At 58.9% G+C, this 18,436-nt stretch overlaps 2 protein-coding genes across 2 annotated transcripts in view; one reads left to right on the top strand and one right to left on the bottom strand.

The window, feature by feature from the left end:
- LOC133159609 (ankyrin-3-like) lies at window positions 1-17,860 on the top strand. Its single transcript, XM_061286801.1, has 45 exons — window positions 1-327; window positions 1,071-1,129; window positions 1,364-1,412; window positions 1,472-1,588; window positions 1,753-1,851; window positions 2,144-2,242; window positions 2,336-2,434; window positions 2,509-2,694; window positions 2,932-2,955; window positions 3,835-3,933; window positions 4,003-4,101; window positions 4,354-4,452; window positions 4,792-4,989; window positions 5,063-5,161; window positions 5,229-5,327; window positions 5,405-5,503; window positions 5,590-5,787; window positions 5,910-6,008; window positions 6,199-6,297; window positions 6,402-6,599; window positions 6,702-6,800; window positions 6,875-6,973; window positions 7,057-7,155; window positions 7,255-7,356; window positions 7,430-7,502; window positions 7,578-7,713; window positions 7,935-8,010; window positions 8,093-8,181; window positions 8,945-8,986; window positions 9,202-9,411; window positions 9,501-9,599; window positions 9,683-9,840; window positions 9,974-10,185; window positions 10,704-10,908; window positions 10,975-11,071; window positions 11,158-11,389; window positions 11,490-11,615; window positions 11,684-11,812; window positions 11,906-11,932; window positions 12,005-12,029; window positions 12,395-13,885; window positions 14,159-15,754; window positions 16,002-16,128; window positions 16,207-16,309; window positions 16,588-17,860. The coding sequence occupies exons 1-45, from the start codon at window positions 1-3 to the stop codon at window positions 16,612-16,614; spliced, it is 8,124 nt and encodes a 2,707-aa protein (XP_061142785.1). The 3' UTR covers window positions 16,615-17,860.
- The window catches only part of arsj (arylsulfatase family, member J), a 4,961-nt gene continuing 4,208 nt past the window's right edge, over window positions 17,684-18,436 (bottom strand). Inside the window, exon 7 of the mRNA XM_061290128.1 lies at window positions 17,684-18,147. The gene's annotated coding sequence lies outside the window, so the exon portion shown is untranslated. The remainder of the gene's footprint in view (window positions 18,148-18,436) is intronic.

The following is an 18,436-nucleotide window of genomic DNA, read 5'->3' on the forward strand; positions in this document are numbered from 1 at the left end:
ATGGCGCACGCCGCCGCCCACATTAAGAAGGCCAGGTCGGAGATGGATCCACCTGCCGACCTGAAGGCCCTGGAGAAAGCAAAGGAGAGAAGGCGGCGCTCCCGGGAGCAGGCGGAACGAAGGCGCAAGGTACTCGCTCATCCCGTTCGGCGCGTCCTGCGCTTTCTCCACGCCGCGTCCTCTCATCCGCCCCTCATCGCCAACGACGGCGTCACAGTCCCTCTCCACGTTCCCTCTCGCGCCCGCTTGTCCTTGTTCTGGGCAAACACCAAGCTAACGGTCAAAGCGGTTTTGTCTGCCGTTCCGGGCCCTGCCGGCAGGCAAATGGTGAAAAAGCGGCTCATTGGCCCTTCAGTTTTTGTCCCGAGCCAGGCAAAGGCGTACTTGACCGCTGAAGACACTTCAAGTTATCCTGGCGAGCCAAGCCGGATCTCCGCCCAAAAATCCCGAGCCAAGTGTTGAACTTGAGTGGCGGTAAATAAAATGCCGTGGGACGCCGCCTTCGGCCCCGCTCCAGTCGGCCCCGCTCCGGTCGGCCCACCTGATTCGTCAATTTGCCCTTTGTCGGCAGCCCGTGCTTTTCTTGGCCGGGGGCTGGGCCGGCGCTGGCCTCGAGCCCCGCCCCGCCCCGGCACCGTTTTGCAAACGGAAATACGCCTTGCAGCTTTCTTGTCTTTTGGGGGCCGCAAGGTTGAATTGATGTGGCGTTCCTGTGATGGGGGGGCCGGCTCAGGTTGATGGTTCCGCCCTCTGTCTCTTTGGTTGGCAAGTCAAGGCATTTAGTTGTAGCGCATCCAAGAGCACGCACACCCGCGCACACACACGCGCGCACGCCCGCACGCACACAGCATGAAGAGCAAAAGAATGTGTACGCTGCAAAATGGGGAATGTTGCTTCTTGTTAGCATTTGATTAACTTCAAGCGTGTTGTTTTTGTGGCCATCTTGTCAGTTGACAGTCTGACGGCTCATCGGCCGGCACGCGCTCGGCCCCGGCTCTGAACGGCCGTGAACGCGGATTGAGCAAATCCCGGATTAGAGTTTTCCTAATCTGCCTGTTGTGACTCTGCAGGGCCCAGCAGCTAAAAGGGGGATTGCTCTGGAGGCGGCTCCCCTCAACACGCTTCCAATGTGAGCAGGGACCGAGCGCCCCATAGTATATGCCAAAAAGACCCATCCGTCCGTCCGTCCGTCCGTCCGTCCGTCCGTCCGTCCGTCCATCCATCCATCCATCCATCCATCCATCCATCCGTCCGCACGGCACGGCCGGGGTGGCAAAAGCATTTCAGTCTTGTCACAAAGTAAACATCTGATGGGCCATCGAGCCACTCCAAAGCCCTTTGCTTGAAACAATCCCATGATCAGGCTCTCCCGACCGCGTTCCACGACGATACGGGTCGGCTTCGTGGCCCACGTAACCGCTGCGATCCGTATTGCCGTGACTGTTTCAAACGGGGGCCGCGTTGGCTGAAGTGCGGTCTCTTGCAGTCTGACAGCAACACCAGCTTCCTGCGCGCGGCCAGGGCCGGTAACATCGACAAGGTGTTGGAGTATCTGAAAGGCGGCGTGGACATCAACACCAGCAATCAGGTAAAAGCACATTTTGTGTCATGTGAACGATCCGCTTCAACCTGGGTGGCCACGTTTGAGCGGAAGGGTCAGAGCGTCCTCGGAGCGTGGCGTCCTCAGTATCCTCCGAGCATCCTCCGATCATCCTCCGAGCATCCTCAAAGCATCCTCTTCTCCTTTCTCAGAACGGACTCAACGCACTGCACCTGGCAGCCAAGGAGGGTCACGTGGCGCTTGTCGAGGAGCTGCTGGAAGGGGGAGTGGCCTTGAACTCTGCAACCAAGGTGTGCCTGGAGGGCGTCATCTAAGCGTAACGTAACGTGACGTAACGTAACGTGACGTAACGTAACGTGACATAACGTACGTGACGTAACGTGATGTGACGTGGCGTAACGTAACGTGACGTGACGCGACGTAACGTGACGTAACGTGACGTCGCGTGATGTACCGTGATGTTACGTGGTGTGACGTGACGTGACGTAACGTGACGTGACGTAATGTGACGTAACGTGATGTAACGCCACGTGACGTCACATGATGTAACGTGATGTGCGCTTGGGCCCTTTGCTCATTTAGAAAGGAAACACGGCTCTGCACATCTCCGCTCTGGCCGGGCAGGCCGAGGTGGTGAAGGTACTGGTCAAGCGAGGTGCTGACATCAACGGCCAGTCTCAGGTGAGCGGGCAGGCCGGGTCGGGTCGGGCCCTTTTCCTGAGCGAAATACAAACAATACCCCCACCCCCACCCCCGCCGTGTTTACGCTTGCAGAATGGATTCACTCCGCTCTACATGGCGGCGCAGGAGAACCACCTGGAGGTGGTGCGGTACCTCCTGGAGAACGGAGGCAACCAGAGTGCCGCCACGGAGGTGGGGACCGGCTCCAAAGTGTGGTCTGGCTGCAGGCGGGCCGGCTCACTCGGCGCATTGTATTTCTGTCTTAGGACGGCTTCACTCCTCTGGCCATCGCCCTCCAGCAAGGCCACGAGCAGGTGGTGTCTGTCTTGCTGGAGAACGACACCAAGGGCAAAGTGCGCTTGCCTGCCCTGCACATCGCGGCCCGCAAGGACGACACCAAATCAGCGGCCTTGCTGCTCCAGAGCGACCACAACGCCGACGTCCGCTCCAAGGTGGGTGGGCCTGAGGCAGAGTTGGAACTCGAGCGGGCTCTGCCTGAGCCCCGCCCTCGGCGACCCTTCTCTGTGACTTTTGGCCAGCCCGGCGCGCCGACTGCACGCACGGCACGGGGCTCCCTTTGCGTCTTCCTTTGAAGGCCGACTCAGATGACCTCTGACTTTGCAGCGTGGCCCCCCGCCTTGTCGAGTTTGACTGACTGAGCTTTTCTTCCGTGGTGTCCCCCGCTTCAGATGATGGTCAATAGAAGCACCGAGGTAGATGTCGTTGCCGTTTGGGAGCGCCTGCCTTTCTCGACTTGTTTTTGGCTCTGGCTCGGTGGCCCCTGGCTCTTCTTTCCGTGTTCCCGTTTTGCCTTGGGAATGTTTGGACTCTGTCACATTAGCATGCTTTTGTGTGTGTGTGTGTGTGTGTGTGTGTGTTTGTGTGTGTGTGTGTGTGCGTGCGTGCGCCAGCCAGCCAGCCAGCCAGCCAGCCAGCCCTGGATAGATGTCCTAACATTGCATGCCTCGTCATCAGCCGTCTGGACCGGAGGGAGGGCTGCTAAAATTGACATTCAAACCTGCAACAGGTTCCTTGCAACGTGCGTGACAACTTTGTGACGCTTCAAAGTTCGCTGCCTTGATCTGAAAGCTTTCATTTGGGTTGGAGCCTGTTGCAAACGAAGCCCATACGCACGCACTTCAGAGGCTCTTGGCAGCCCTCCCTGCCTGCCTGCCTGCCTGCCTGCCTGCCTGCCTCCCTCCCTCTGTCCCAGGCATCCCCGTCGCTTGCCCGTCCCGCCTTTGACGACTTTTTCACCTGAGCCCGACTCGCCCGCACGGTGAGGCGGACGTTTGGGCACTCCTCCTACCTGCCGCGTGCGTCATTTGGTGGGAGAAAGGCCTGAGGCGGGCTGAGAGCTCATCGCCATTGGATTGAGAGGAAAAAAGAGGCGGCCCCCTTTTTATTCCGGCAGTGTGGGAGGAGTACCTTTGGCGCTGTCTTGCTCTTTCGCCGTTGCGGCCTCCGTCTTTGACTTGTGACGCGTGACGGCACCGAATTTTGCTTTTGCCGGCAGCGTGTCTTAGACTGCTTTCTTCCCTTTTCTTTGGCGCGAGTCCCATCTTCACGTTCCTTTTTCTCCCGCCCCCTAGAGCGGATTCACGCCGCTGCACATCGCCGCCCACTACGGCAACGTCAACGTGGCCACGCTCCTGCTCAACCGAGGGGCGGCCGTGGACTTCCTCGCCAGGGTGAGAGCCCGAGAGCCGGAATCCGGCGCTCGGACGGTCAAATAATGGCGCTTTCTCGCGGCCGTGCAGAACGCCATCACCCCCCTTCACGTGGCGTCCAAGCGCGGCAACGGCGCCATGGTGTGCCTGCTTCTGGATCGCGGCTCTCAGATAGATGCCAAAACCAGGGTGAGCGCTCGCCTCCATCCCTCTGTCCGTCCGTCCGTCCATCCCTCTATCCCTCCATCTATCCCTCCATCCATCCATCCATCCATCCATCCATCCATCCATCCATCCATCCATCCACCATTCAGATCTGTCAACGGCAGGCACGTGAAGCTCCTTGAGACTTTTTTGCATGAATTGAGCGCGATTTGCAACATTTCTCATCCCGCCATTTGACGTCGTGCGCCGCTGCTGTCGACGCCTTCTCATCCGCAGGACGGCCTCACCCCGCTCCACTGCGCCGCCCGGAGTGGCCATGACTCCGCCGTTGAGCTCCTCCTGGAGCGAGGAGCGCCTCTACTGGCCAGGACAAAGGTTGACACGTTTACGCCAGCGGAAGGGGCGGGGCGGGGCGGGGCGGGGCGGGGCGGGGCGGTGTGCGCGGCGCTCATGCTGGCCAAACTGCTGCAGTTGAGTGAAAGTATGACAAAAGGCTCAGTCCTGGCATTTGGCCAGGATCAAGCGTCGTAGAGTCAAAAAGAAAACAAGCAATTATATAAGAATAGAGCAAACGACAGGTTTCTGTACCGAAGGTGGCCAACCGAAGCAACATCCCGCCCATCAGTGTTGCCCTTGCCAGCCCCCGTGTCTGTGTGTGTGTTTGTGTGTGCGTGTGCGTGTGTGTGTGTGGGCGCACGCTGCATGGCTCCCTAGAACGGGCTGTCTCCCCTCCACATGGCGGCCCAAGGCGATCATGTGGACTGCGTCAAACAGCTCCTGCGGCACAGTGCGCCCATCGGCGACGTGACTTTGGACTACCTGACGGCTCTTCACGTGGCGGCCCACTGCGGCCACTTCCGGGTCACCCAGCTGCTGTTGGAGCGGCGGGCCGACCCTGATGCCCGGGCACTGGTACCGCCGCCGCCGGCTGTTCCCGTTCCCAAGCCGTCGCTCGGCAGTAAAACGCTGGCCGTGGCTTCCGCAGAACGGCTTCACCCCGCTGCACATCGCTTGTAAGAAGAACCGAGTCAAAGTCATGGAGTTGCTGGTCAAATACGGAGCCTCGGTCCAGGCCGTCACCGAGGTACCGAGTCGTACTCTTTGCTTCCGGAGGGGACCGCCCGCCCGCTCACTTGCCTGTGGCTTTCCAGTCCGGCTTGACGCCCGTCCACGTAGCGGCCTTCATGGGTCACCTCAACATCGTCCTGCTGCTGCTGCAAAACGGGGCGTCCCCGGACAGGAGCAATATTGTGAGTCAAAGGCGCGGTGCGGCGCGGCGCGGCGCCGCAATGGGCTTCAATGGGCTTCAACGGCCTCATCTGCGCAGCGCGGCGAGACCTCCTTGCACATGGCGGTCCGGGCCGGTCAGGTGGAGGTGGTTCGTTGTCTGCTGAGGAACGGAGCCACGGTGGACGCCAGGGCCCGGGTGAGTGTCCACCCGCCGGCCCGCCGCGAGTAAGCGCAAAAAGGGTGTCGCGCTGAGACGCACGTGCGGCGCCGCCGCCTCCTCAGGAGGAGCAGACCCCGCTCCACATTGCCGCCCGACTGGGCAAAAGCGAGATCGTCCAGCTGCTGCTGCAACACATGGCCCACCCGGACGCGGCCACGGCCAACGGCTACACGGCCCTTCACATCGCCGCCAAGGAGGGCCAGCCGGAGATCGCCTCGGTGCTCCTGGAGGCCGGGGCCGAGCGCTCGCTGCCCACAAAGGCGGGTACCTGCGTGCTCGCCCGTGTGTGCTGTGGCTCGGTTGGCTTTGGCGCCACCGTTTGCCCATCCTCCGCTCGCCAAATGCTTCTGCCACCACTCTACCTCTGCCGTCTTTTCCACAGAAAGGATTTACTCCCCTTCACGTCGCCTCAAAGTACGGGAGCCGAGATGTGGCCAAACTTCTGTTGCAGCGTGACGCGCTGCCCGATTCCGTGGGGAAGGTGGGTCACGTCGAGTCAAGTTTATTTGTACAGCAGCCGCCCTAAGTCACAGACAGGTCTCAAAGTTGACAATTATTCTCAACGTCCCCTGATGTTCAACTGGGCATCGCAACCAGTAGTTGCGGGACACTTGACGGCTCGCGCACAGCCAAAGTCAGGCTTTGCCGCCATCTTTCCTTTTGTGTGCTAGAATGGCCTGACACCCCTCCACGTTGCCACACATTACGATAACCAGAAGGTGGCGCTTCTGCTTCTGGACAAAGGCGCGTCCCCCCACGCCGTGGCCAAGGTCAGAGAGCTCAAGCGGCAGAGCGGGCAGCGCCGCCGCATCGTCAATTGTTCCGAGGGGGCTCGGCTCGGCTTAAGCCAGTCGCGATCACATCTCTCTTGCAGAACGGCTACACCCCTCTCCACATCGCGGCCAAGAAGAACCAAGTGGAGACGGCCCGCGCACTGCTGGCCCGCGGAGCCCAAAGCCACCTGCTGAGCAAACAGGGCGTCACGCCGCTCCATTTGGCTTCGGAGGAGGGCCACGCCGACATGGCCGCCCTGCTCCTGAATCACGGAGCTCGGGTCAACGCCGGCACCAAGGTAGCAAGTGGGCTCTCTCTCTGTGGAAAAAGAAGTGCCTTCCTTCCTTCCTTCCTTCCTTCCTTCCTTCCTTCCTTCCCTTTCTTTCTTTGTGCGCTCCAGAGCGGCCTGAGCGCCCTTCATTTGGCAGCGCAGGACGACAGGCTCGCCGCCGCCCAGATTCTGGCCACCAATGGCGCCGACCTGGACCAGCAGACCAAAGTATAGGAAGCCTCCCTCGCAAAAGCCCCGCCTTGACCTTTTGCACGCTTGAGCTTGTCGCACTTGTTTTGCAGCTGGGCTACACGCCGCTCATGGTGGCGTGCCACTATGGAAACAGCAAGGTGGTCAACTTCCTTCTTCAAAACGGCGCCAGCGTGACCGTGGAGACCAAGGTGCGATAGCCGCCGCCGCCGCCGCCGCCTCCGCCGCGCGTGGTCACTCTTGGTGCTTTGGCTTAACCCGGCCGCTCCCGCAGAATGGCTACGGCCCTCTTCACCAGGCGGCCCAGCAGGGCAACACGCACATCATCGACATCCTCCTGCAGCACGGGGCCAAGCCCAACGCTGTCACCGCGGTACGTCCGCATTGCCGCACGCACGCACGCACGCACGCACGCACGTACGGGCATGTTGGCTCATGGGCATTTTGCGCATTTTCTTCTTTTTGGCGCCAGAACGGCAACACGGCCCTCGGAATAGCGCGGCGCCTGGGCTACATCTCGGTTGTGGACACGCTGAAGGTGGTCACGGAGGAGATGGTCACCACCACCACCACGGCACGTTGCGCCGTCCGTCCGTCCGTCCGTCCGCCGTCCGCTCGCTAATCTGATGCAGGCATTCCACCACCAGACGGTGACGGAGAAACACAAGCTGAATGTTCCGGAAACAATGACGGAAGTACTGGATGTGTCGGACGAAGAAGGTCAGTCAGCCGCCGGAGCGAGCCTCCGCCCTTTTTGCCTTTCTCAAGCGCAGCGCTCGCTCGTTCTCTCTCAAGGCGACGACACCATAACGGGCGACGGAGGGGACTATCTCAGGGCCGAGGACCTCCGGGAGCTCGGGGACGACTCGCTCCCGGGACAGTATCCGGATCACGCAAACTACTTTGGCGACGAAGGAGCGCACGCCGGCAGGTTGGGTCAAATCCAGCTGACTCGCACGCGTGGGACTCGCGCGTCTCCTCTGACTCACTCGCGTCTCCTCTGACCCGCTGGCAACTGCTCTGACCCGCTGACGCTTCCTCTGACCCGCTGACGTCTCCTCTGACCCGCTGACACCTCCTCTGACTCACTCTGCTCCAATGTTCCTCCATTTTTTTTTTTTGGGGTAATCATCTATCTAATCTGGAACCCAGTTGGGAAAGGTCATTCACGCTCCAAAGCTACCAGCAGAAACTTGAAAGCGTGACGGACGAAAGGCTCACCTGTCAGGTATGCGCACTGCGCAGAGATTCCGTTTGCGCTTTGCTTCTTATATTGAGCGGCGGCGGCTTTGTGCTTGATCCCATTCCAGACATGGTGGCTTTCGAGGGGAAAGATGCAAAACTCCTACCGGCTGAGTTGGGGCGCAGAGAATCTGGACAACCTTGCTCCACATTCTGGGTACGCACAGTACTCGAGCGTGGTCTCGGCCAATGACGCAGCAGCATGCCGCCGGCCGCCCGCCCGCCCGCTGAAGTGACAGAGTGATTCCCACGTGTTGTATGAGTGGTGGGCGGCCACATTACTCATTACATTACTCTTCACTGGACGGACAACGCTGGGCTGCGCTGCGCTGCGCTGCGCTGCGCTGCGCTGCGCTGCGCTGCGCTGCGCTGCGCTGGGCTGCCCTTCCCTTCCCTTCCCTTCCCTTCCCTTCCCTTCCCTTCCCTTCCCTTCCCTTCCCTTCCCTTCCCTTCCCTTCCCTTCCCTTCCCTTCCCTTCCCTTCCCTTCCCTTCCCTTCCCTTCCCTTCCCTTCCCTTCCCTTCCCTTCCCTTCCCTTCCCTTCCCTTCCCTTCCCTTCCCTTCCCTTCCCTTCCCTTCCCTTCCCTTCCCTTCCCTTCCCTTCCCTTCCCTTCCCTCTCCCTCTCCCTCTCCCTCTCCCTCTCCCTCTCCCTCTCCCTCTCCCTCTCCCTCTCCCTCTCCCTCTCCCTCTCCCTCTCCCTCTCCCTCTCCCTCTCCCTCTCCCTCTCCCTCTCCCTCTCCCTCTCCCTCTCCCTCTCCCTCTCCCTCTCCCTCTCCCTCTCCCTCTCCCTCTCCCTCTCCCTCTCCCTCTCCCTCTCCCTCTCCCTCTCCCTCTCCCTCTCCCTCTCCCTCTCCCTCTCCCTGCCTGATTCTGACCCGCTCTCCTTCTTCTCTCTCTGCTTTTGCCGTGGACGCTCTCAGGCCCGGGTCTCCTTGTCACGACGGCGCGGCGGACCTCAGCAGGTGATCTCGGCCGCCAACCTCCCTCCGCCGCTTGTTCTCTTTGCTCCCTCCCTCTCTTTGGGTGGAAGCCTGCGACGGCGGCAAGCCGGAGGCTTTTCAGATCCCGCCGATCCGTGCGCATACGTGTCGTCGTGTGTGTTGCCGAGAAACGTTTGAGGTGCAATCAGCCAGGTTGCATCGCAAGCATTCAAAGTGTGTGTCCGCTCTCGGCTCAGCTTCCTGGTTAGCTTCATGGTGGACGCCAGGGGCGGGTCCATGCGGGGTTGCCGCTACCACGGCCTGCGCGTGCTCATCCCGCCGGGGACGTGCGGTGCGCCCACACGTGTGACCTGCAGGCTGGTAAAACAGCAGCGCCTCGCCCAAGGCCCGGCTCTGGCCGCCAGGCGAGGCGCTGAGCTTGCGTTGTCTGGAGGCCAGCTGCTCGGGTAAGGGGGCCGCCTTCCTTCCCTCCCTCCCTCCTTTCCCCATGCACTTGTGTGCAGCGTGCGTGTCTTTTCTCTGTGGCCGACCACAGGAAGCTCCACCTCCCCAGTGCCCCGCCGCCTCTTAACGAGGGCGAGAGTTTGGTGAGCAGAATGGTGCAGCTTGGCCCGCCGGGGACCACTTTCCTGGGGTAGGTAGGCTGCAAAACAAAAGAGCCCAAGTGGCCGTATTTTGTAAACCTTTGCTCTCCCTTTCTCGGCCGCCGCCACGCAGTCCCGTCGTGGTGGAGGTGCCCCACTTTGCCGCTCTGCGCGGTGGCGAGCGGGAGCTGGTCATCCTGAGGAGTGAAACGGGAGAGAGCTGGAAAGAGCATCACTGCGAGCACACCCAAGAAGAGCTCAAGCAGATCCTCAACACGGCGGACGATGAAGGTCCGTGCGTCCGTCCGTGCGTGCGTCCGTCCGTCTCGTCCCTTCCCCTCCCCTCCCCTCCCCTCCCCTCCCCTCCCCCAAAGCCTCCCCTCCCCCCTGATGTCACTGGCGCCACCCTTCTGTCGCGCACTAGAGCCGGACTCTGGGGAGGAGGTGCAGAAGAAGCGCATTTGCCGCATCATCGCCAGGGATCTCCCGCAATTCTTTGCGGTGGTGTCGCGGGTCAGGCAAGACGCTGCTCTGATTGGTCCGGAAGGAGGCGTCCTGAGCAGCACGGTGGTGCCCCAAGTGCAAGCGCGTTTTCCTGAGGGGGCCTTGACCAAAAAGATCAGGGTGGGCCTGCAGGTACGCCATATTGACAAAGACAATAGTAGAGACAAGTGTCGTCTCTACTAGCGGCACTTGTCTTTGTCTTTGTCTGTTATTTATCCTTTTTGATATTTCGGCACTTGTTTTCTTGCACTCGTATGCGCAGCTGTGACAAGTACATTTTCCCCACTGTGGGATGAATAAAGTTCTATCATCATCATATTGCCAGCCAGCTAGCCAGAAAAGATGGTTGGCCCGCCCAAGGCTTGTCCCTCAATCATTTGGACTCGGCATCGTTACGGTCTGCCGTCCTTTTTGTCTCGCGGCAAAAAGCCAGAGGCTGGACGTCCTCGGTGCCACCGACCGAATTTGTCTGCTTCCGTATCGGACGCGCATTAGATCGGCCCGACGGATTCACGGGAAGCCGCTTGGTGAACGGTACAAGCGCGCCGGAGGGATTGGTCCCAGTCCCGTGCCCCGAATGCCGAGCGAACCATCTGGCATCTCGGTCAAAAGAAAAGATGGCCGAGGCAACCCGGCGTGTCTGCTTCCAGGCCCAGCCGGTGAGTTTGGACCTGGTCAGGAGGGCTCTGGGGAACAGGTCCAGCTTCAGCCCCGTGGTCACTTTGGAGCCCCGGCGCAGGAAATTCCACAAAGCCATCACCGTGACCATCCCTGTGCCCAAAGGCAACACCTCGCCGCTCCCCGCCGCTTCCTCCCGCTCCGCCCCGACCTTACGGCTGCTCTGCAGCATCACGGGTAGGATTCGTCGGCTCCGCGCGGCTGCGTTTTTCTTTTGCTCAGTCGGAGGGGTCCCTCTTTCAGGCGGAACCACGCCGGCCCAGTGGGAAGACATCACCGGCACCACTCCCTTAACGTTTACCAGCGATCGCGTGTCCTTCACCACAAACGTTTCCGCCAGGTGCCCGGCCGTCCGTCCGTCCGTCCCTTTCGCCTCGCCGCACCTCGCCTAACCACACCGGTCGTTTGCCCCTTCACGTCTTCTAGGTTTTGGCTCATAGACTGCCGGCAAGTCCACGAGTCGGTCAACTTCTCCTCTCGCGTGTACCGGGAGCTGATCTGCGTGCCGTACATGGCCAAGTTTGTCATCTTGGCCAAAAGCCACCACGAGCCCAGCGAGGGCCACCTGCGCTGCCTCTGCGTGACCGACGACAAACTGGACAAAACGCCGGAGCGGCGAGACGACTTCGCCGAGGTGGCCCGCAGTCGAGATGTGGAGGTGGCCGGCGCTTCGGGAGCCCGGGGGGGAGGGGGCAGGACTATTTTTTCCGGTGGCGGGCGGGCGAGCAATTCTTGCGATTGCTCTCGCTCTGTTTTAGGTTCTGGAGGGAAGGCCCATCTATGCGGACTGTTGTGGAAACTTTGTCCCCCTGGCCAAAAGTGGACAGCATCATCTCTTCAGCTTTTTTGCCTTCAAGGAGAACCGGCTGGCGCTTTCCATCAAAGTTTGTCTTGTTGTTTTTGCCGCCCGGCGCATTCCGACGTAGCGAGCGTAACGAGCCGGCCTTTGCAGATCCGAGACGACGCCCGAGAGCCGTGCGGCCGCTTGTGCTTTCTCAAGGAGCCCCCCCGGAGTTATGGCGCCGCGCTGGGCCATGACGCCGTGTGCAACCTCAACGTGGCCTTGCCGTCTTTCCGCAAGGTGAGTCGTCTCCCACGCCGGTTCATTGCGGATTGTCGGGAGCAAACGAAAAAAGTACTTTTTGTCTCCCATGCTTGGCTGCTTTGGAAAAAGGAGTCTGATTCTGATCCAGAAGAAGAGGTAAAGACGGCTGGTTGTTTTTCATCAACTGTCGAGTCTTGACGCCTTTCCTGTCCGTCTCTTTCTCTGCAGATGGACAACACGAGGCGAGAGCAACGTAAGGTCTTTTTCAAGAAGAAAAGCGCACTTGCGCTTCTGTTTGTTTTCTCTATGTCTGTGTGGGTCGCTCGCTGCCTTGGCCTGCTGCATCTTGTGTCGTGCTCTTGTTTCTCGTTTGGTGCCTTTCTTTTCTTTGAAGCTTGACTTTCACGTCTATGCTTTCCTTTTTGGACCTTCCTCAATGATGCATGTCACGTGTGTACCTCTGCCACCGCTTGGCTTGGCTTGGCTTGGCTTGGCTTGGCTTGGCTTGGCTTGGTTCGGCTCGGCTCGGCTCGGCTCGGCTGGGCCTGACCACCCTCTCAAATGTTTGTCTCCTTTCATTTGAATTCTTTCCTTCTATTTTGACTCATCGCTCGGAAGGCGAAGAGACAGCAGCGGCGCTTTCCAAAGCGGAGCTGACGCGGGAAGCGGACCTCCTGTCAGACGTGTCGGAGATGAAAGGAGATTTGATGAAAATGACGGCCATTTTGACCGCCCGTCCCTCGGAGAAACGGCGCCTCGCCTTGGGAGCCCGCACCTCTCAGAAAGGCCTGCCTGATCTTTCCAGGGTACCTTTAGAAATCATGGAGAAGGACCTGGAGAAAGTCAAAGAAGACCTGGAGAAAGTCAGTCAAATACTAAGGAGCGGGACGTGCCGCCAGGCAAGTAGGGAGCCTGAGCTCCTCCTCCTCTCTGACGCGGCGATAGGGGAGGCTGCCGAGAGGCCGGCTCACGGGGGCGCCGATGCATCCGCAGAAGACACCGGCGAGTCACGCCTGGCCGCATCGAGAGCAAAAGACGGACGAGGAGCTGACCGCTTGCCCGTTGGCTCGGTCAAAGACAAAGTTAAATCCTTACAGCAGAGAGCGGGAGCAGTGGGGCAAAGCGGCAACGGTGGCCAGCCCTCGCCGCCGTTGCGTGGCACCGCCAAAACGCCTCCGGCGCTCAAAGACGGCCACCCGCGCACCGCCGCACCCCCGGCCGGGTCGGGAAAACACCGGGACAGCCTCTCAGTCAAAGAGTTGATGCGAGCCTTTCAAAAAGAGCCTTCGCCAACACCGTCGGACTTGTACGGAAGACCGCCGACGAGCCCGTGGACGACGTCCGTCCCCCTCGATTCTGAGACGGCTCCGCTCGACGAGGTGGATAGAAAGAAGAGCGCCGCAGAAGGTGACGGTGAAAACCGAGGTGCCCCCGCAAACTGGGTGACGAGTGGCAGTTCTGATGACACAAGTCTGCGCCTTGACCAACAAAGGCAGCCGCCCGGCGCGGTGCGCGAAAAGCCGAGTACGCGCCACGGAGAAGAGCGCGCGAGTCCAACAATTGAGCCGCCGCCGTCCAGCCACATGACCGCGTCTCCGCCTTTCGGCGAGGCCGACGCGAGGAGCGGGCCCAACTCTTTGAAATCTGGCGCCACACCCGAGGACCTTTCAGAGAGCGCTCGGCAGCTCGGCGGCGGCGGTGGCCATTTGCAGTTAGGGTTGCCTTCAGCCCGCTTGCAAACGTCTATTGACGAGCAGCGCGCCAGCTTGCGCTTGCCCACCACGCAAGATTGCCGTCCTCTCAGTCCGTCATCGGCTGACGGCGACTCTTTGACAATAAGCCACAGAGACTCGCTGGAGGGCAGTCCTGTTTTGGACCGGAACTCCTCCTCCCTTCAGTCCCCAGATTCCATCGAAGCCAGCACTTGCGAGGAGGAGGAGGAGGAATGGCCTCCTCGCGACTCCTTAGAGAGCAGCCCCGTTGAGCGGCCGGCGTTGCCGCTCACGGGGGACCATCCCGCCGGTCAATCCGAACCCTCCCACCGAGCATTTGGGCATTTCCCGCAGCCGCAGGCCCACGCCGACCGGGACCGGGTTCACACAAGTTCCGGTAAGAGTCCTCTCTCCCGCGACACCCTCGCTTGCGACGACCAGGTAAGTGAGCACTTCCTCATCCTGCATCCTGACCGTTCTTTCCCATTCAAAGCGGTGGCCGGAGGACGGCGGCGGAGGTGGCGGCGAAGCTCCCAAAAGCGTTAGAGCTAGAAAGAAATCAGTGGAGTTCCCCAGGGGCAGGCACACCGTGTCAATGCGGGGATGCCAGGTCACCTGGTGAGGTTTCCCCGTCAGCCCCGAATTCAAGTTGCCTCCTCTTGTGTTTCAGCCGCTGCGCACCACCGGTCGCAGGCAAAGGATGTCCGCCAAACAACGGCTCCAATCGGTCCGGAGGAAGCCCACACAAACTCCTCAAAAGTCCAAAAGCCCGCCGCCGTGCCGCCGCCGCCGCCTGTGGCTGCCGCCACGGACGACGGACCTTCCGCAAGGTTGAATGCGGAAAATAGAAGCCATGAGCAAAAGGTGGTCAAGTCGGGAGAAACTGCCCCGTTTCCACCTAACGTAACCGACCGAGCCGAAGCGGCGCCAGAGGTTCCGACGAGTCAAACGAGCAAACCCCCCGAGTTCTGTATCTACGACCACGCGGAAGAGGAGGAACTTGACTGTCCCAGAACCGAGTCCAAAGGCGTCACTGCCAAGACGGAATGCTGTGCTTTTGGCAAAGTGGAGGAAGTGGAGATACTCGATCTGGCGGTACCGCCGGCGGCAGCGGGCTCCCCGTCTCTGGCGGCAGCGGGCTCCCCGTCTCTGGCGACAGCGGGCTCCTCGTCTCGGCCAGGGACAGCCGACACCACACCGGAGGAGAAAACGCCAACCGAGGGCAGCACGCCGACGAGTGAACCCAACCCGTTTCTCTTCCAGGAAGGGAAACTTTTTGAAATGACCCGAAGCGGCGCTATCGACATGACCAAGAGGAGCTGCCAGGAGGACGGGGGCGCTTTTGCTTTTTTCCAAATTGCCCAACATGCCCTCGAGGGACCCGTATCGGGGAACGGCGGGCGAGAAGGCGAGGCGCCGGCCGGCTGGCGTGACGTCGGCCTCAACCTAACAGTAGAGCTCAAGACCGAGGAGCGCTCCGAACAAAGTCCCGATTGGCAGCTTCCGTCGATAACTGAGCTCGATCACACGTCTGCCAAATTGAAAATCCCCAAAATGGGCCTTTCCACTTGTTGGGCCAAAGATCACCGTGACCCGGAAAGCCTCGAGGCTCCGGCACATCACGGGGACTCCTCCTGTTTGGATCTGGGCTCTACTGGTCATGCGACCGTCAATGCAGAGACGGCAGAATCCGCTCTTACCAGGTCGGAGCGAGGAACAGAGTCATCCCACTCTTCTCGGCAAGACTCAAAGTCAGCCGCAGAGCCCCCCGATTCGTGTGGAGTCCCTCTGAAAAGCCCGACCGAGCCAGCCCGGCGAGTTCAAAAGCAAACGCCGGGAGGCAAATCGCGCATCCCCATCAAGTCAAAGTCTCCTGAGGCAGATTCTTTGCTCAGATCTGCTCAAGACAAAAGGAGCAGAGGGCCAACAAACGGAACTGCTGCGCCGTCCCAAGGGACTTTGGTCAAGGCTAAGACATCCGCCGGCACTGCCTGGACCAGGCCCGAGTCGAAAGCAAAAGCCTTCCGCTCGAGACTACCCGTCAAAGGGAAAGGCGGCCCGTCTCGCAAAGACGCCGGCGAGGCGCGTCGGCATTCTGAGCCATCTTTGGTGGAGGTTGCCGAGCGGCCCGAGGAAGACCGTCGCCGCCGCCGCCGGGACCAAAGCGCCACGGAAAGGCACGCCTCGGGCATCGGGAGACGCCGGCGCAGCTGTGCTGGCGAGACGCAAGCGCGACCAAGCCCCGGCGCTGGACCTCAAAGTCCAGGTAGGCGTTGGTCCGCTTGTGCCTTTCACACTTCTGTACTCTGTTTTGTGTCCATTCTAGAAAACCACTTTTGTTAGCTTGTTACTTTTTTCAACCTCCGACGTGTCGAAGGGCAAGTCAGTCGAGTATATTTGGCAATATTTGCCGCTTTGCATCGGCCCAAAGACGGAAGCGCTGCTCTCTCTCTCTCTCTCTCTCTCTCTTGCTCTCTCTCGCTCTCTCAACGGAACCTTGTCCTCCCACGCAGACGGCGCATTTGTGGAGAAAGAGAGCGAGAGCCACCGCACGGACACGGTGGACACGACGGAGAGCGGAGCCGGCGCCTCGGCGGCATCACCGGAGCCCAAAGGGCACAATGAGATGGAGGCCACACGGTGAGCCTTTCAAAAGCGCCTTTGGCATCCGATGAGCCTCGGCGTCATTCAGGTCCCCTTTCTTGCTGTTTTCCACAGTGGCGGGCCGGCCGAATCGACGCGCTCGGAACAGTCGGCGGCGGCGGCGGCGGCGGCGGGCGCTCTTACGCCGAGGCTTCCCCGACCGACGACCCACGCTGGAGTAGGAGCTTTTTTTCTGACTTTCTTCTCACACATTGCTTGCTCTTTTTTGCATTTTATTTTTGCATTTTCACAGCACAATGCCATTTTCATTCAGATTGAGCGACTTTACCTTTCTTCCCTCCATAGTCCTCCATATTGATTCCATCTTGTTTTATTGCGCAATATATACTGTATCATGAAGCCCCTTTTTTTTTTTTTTTCTTTCAAAGCGATTGTAGTTTTGCCTTTTGACATGCCATTTTTCCATTTTGCATGTGTGTTTGTGTGTGTATCAAGGTGCCCCATCAGAAGCCAGGCGCGTAAAGTCCAGCAGTCGAGCGATGGCCATGCAAAAAGCAACTTCCGCCGCCGCCGCCGACGACCGGGTGGACGATGGAGCTGAGCAGCTGCCTAACCTTTTCTTTTCTTGTCTTTTCTTTGCCGTCTTCATTCCGATTGATGGACTCTTCTTTCTCACCATTGGCGGCATTTTCACGCTTCCTTTCTTTTCGGGGGGTGGGGAGGATGTATCTATCTATCTATCTATCTATCTATCTATCTATCTATCTATCTATCTATCTATCTATCTATCTATCTATCTATCTATCTATCTATCTATCTATCTATCTATCTATCTATCTATCTATCTATCTATCTATCTATCTATCTATCTATCTATCTATCTATCTACCGTTTTTTCCATGTATAATGCGCAAAATTTAACTAATTTATTGTCCTAAAATCTGGGGTGGGCATTATACATGGGTACAAAAAAATATATATATATTTTTTTTATTTATTTATTTATTTATTTATTTATTTATTTATTTATTTATTTATTTATTTATTTATTTATTTATTTATTTATTTATTTATGTATTTATTTATTTATTTATCCGGATATGATACGGAGGCTGCCATTACGGATGCGCTTTCTTCTCTGCTGTTCACTTCAAACACGCTCCATACGAATACAATGCTCTCGTATCAGACGCTTGCTCGATCACCTGCTCGTTTGCTGTCACAATGTACCCTCCACAAATCCGAAACATTTCTTCGCTATCGAGTTTGCTAGCGCATGCGCAGTGATACTGATCAGCAGAATAACATCCGGTTGTTCCCAAAGATGCTCTTTTTTCTGAAATAATTTTACGTTTACGGACTTAAGTAGGACTCAAAATTTGGGTGCGTATTATACATGGGTACAGGCTTTTTTCCAGCATCAACATGCCATTTTTAGGGTGCGTATTATACATGGGGGCGCATTATACATGGAAAAAAACGGTATCTATCCATCTATCTATCTATCTATCTATCCATCCATCCATCCTTCCGTGGCCAAAGAGCGCACCCCCGTTGTCCCGATGTGGCCGACGGACGGACAGACGAACGGTTCAGGAGATGCACCTTTATTCATTTCCAGCTACTGTGTATGGCGACTACTCCGTGTGAGAATGAGCGAGAGTGTATGACAGAGAATTTGTTGAGGTGTGTATGTGTGTGTGTGCCGAGCAGCCTGCCCAATGTCTTTGACGATTGTGTTTGCAAATAAATTCCCAACTAGGTTGTGGGCGTGGCTAGTGGAGTCATCATTTTGGGGACAAATGAGGTCAGCGTCGTCATTTGGGGGACGGACTTTGTGTCAGTTTGTGTGCGGAGCGACCGAGACGCTCCTATGGAAGTGGACGTGGCGCCAGGTGCCGTCGCCGCCTCGGCGCCAGATGCGCGTCTCCTCCGCCTTGGCGCGCCGGCCCGGCGTCAGGGTGAGGCGCACGTAGGCGATGCAGGCGGCGTCCTCGCTCAGCATGTGCACCAGGGGCTCCACCACTACCGTGTGACCAGCACGTCCGGGCGCCCCTGAAAAGACATGGCGGCCAGGCAGCGGCCAGGCGGCGGCCAGGCGGCGGCCAGGCAGCGGCCAGGCGGCGCCGTGACCTTTAGCGCCAATCCAAATCGCCAGGGACTCTTTAGGGTGAGATGAAGTACTTAAGTAACGAGTCGCCACCCGCAAGGAAGGGGTGGCAAATTCCTCGGCAAGCTCGACATGACGCATGCAAGAAGCTGGAGCGTTTACGCGGGATTTGCGAGCATGCGGGCTGGGCGGCTGCAACGTAACCTCCTCTGACTCTTTTTGTTCCGCTATTTG

This window comes from Syngnathus typhle, linkage group LG1 (assembly GCF_033458585.1).
Source record: "Syngnathus typhle isolate RoL2023-S1 ecotype Sweden linkage group LG1, RoL_Styp_1.0, whole genome shotgun sequence".
NCBI classification, from domain to species: domain Eukaryota; kingdom Metazoa; phylum Chordata; class Actinopteri; order Syngnathiformes; family Syngnathidae; genus Syngnathus; species Syngnathus typhle.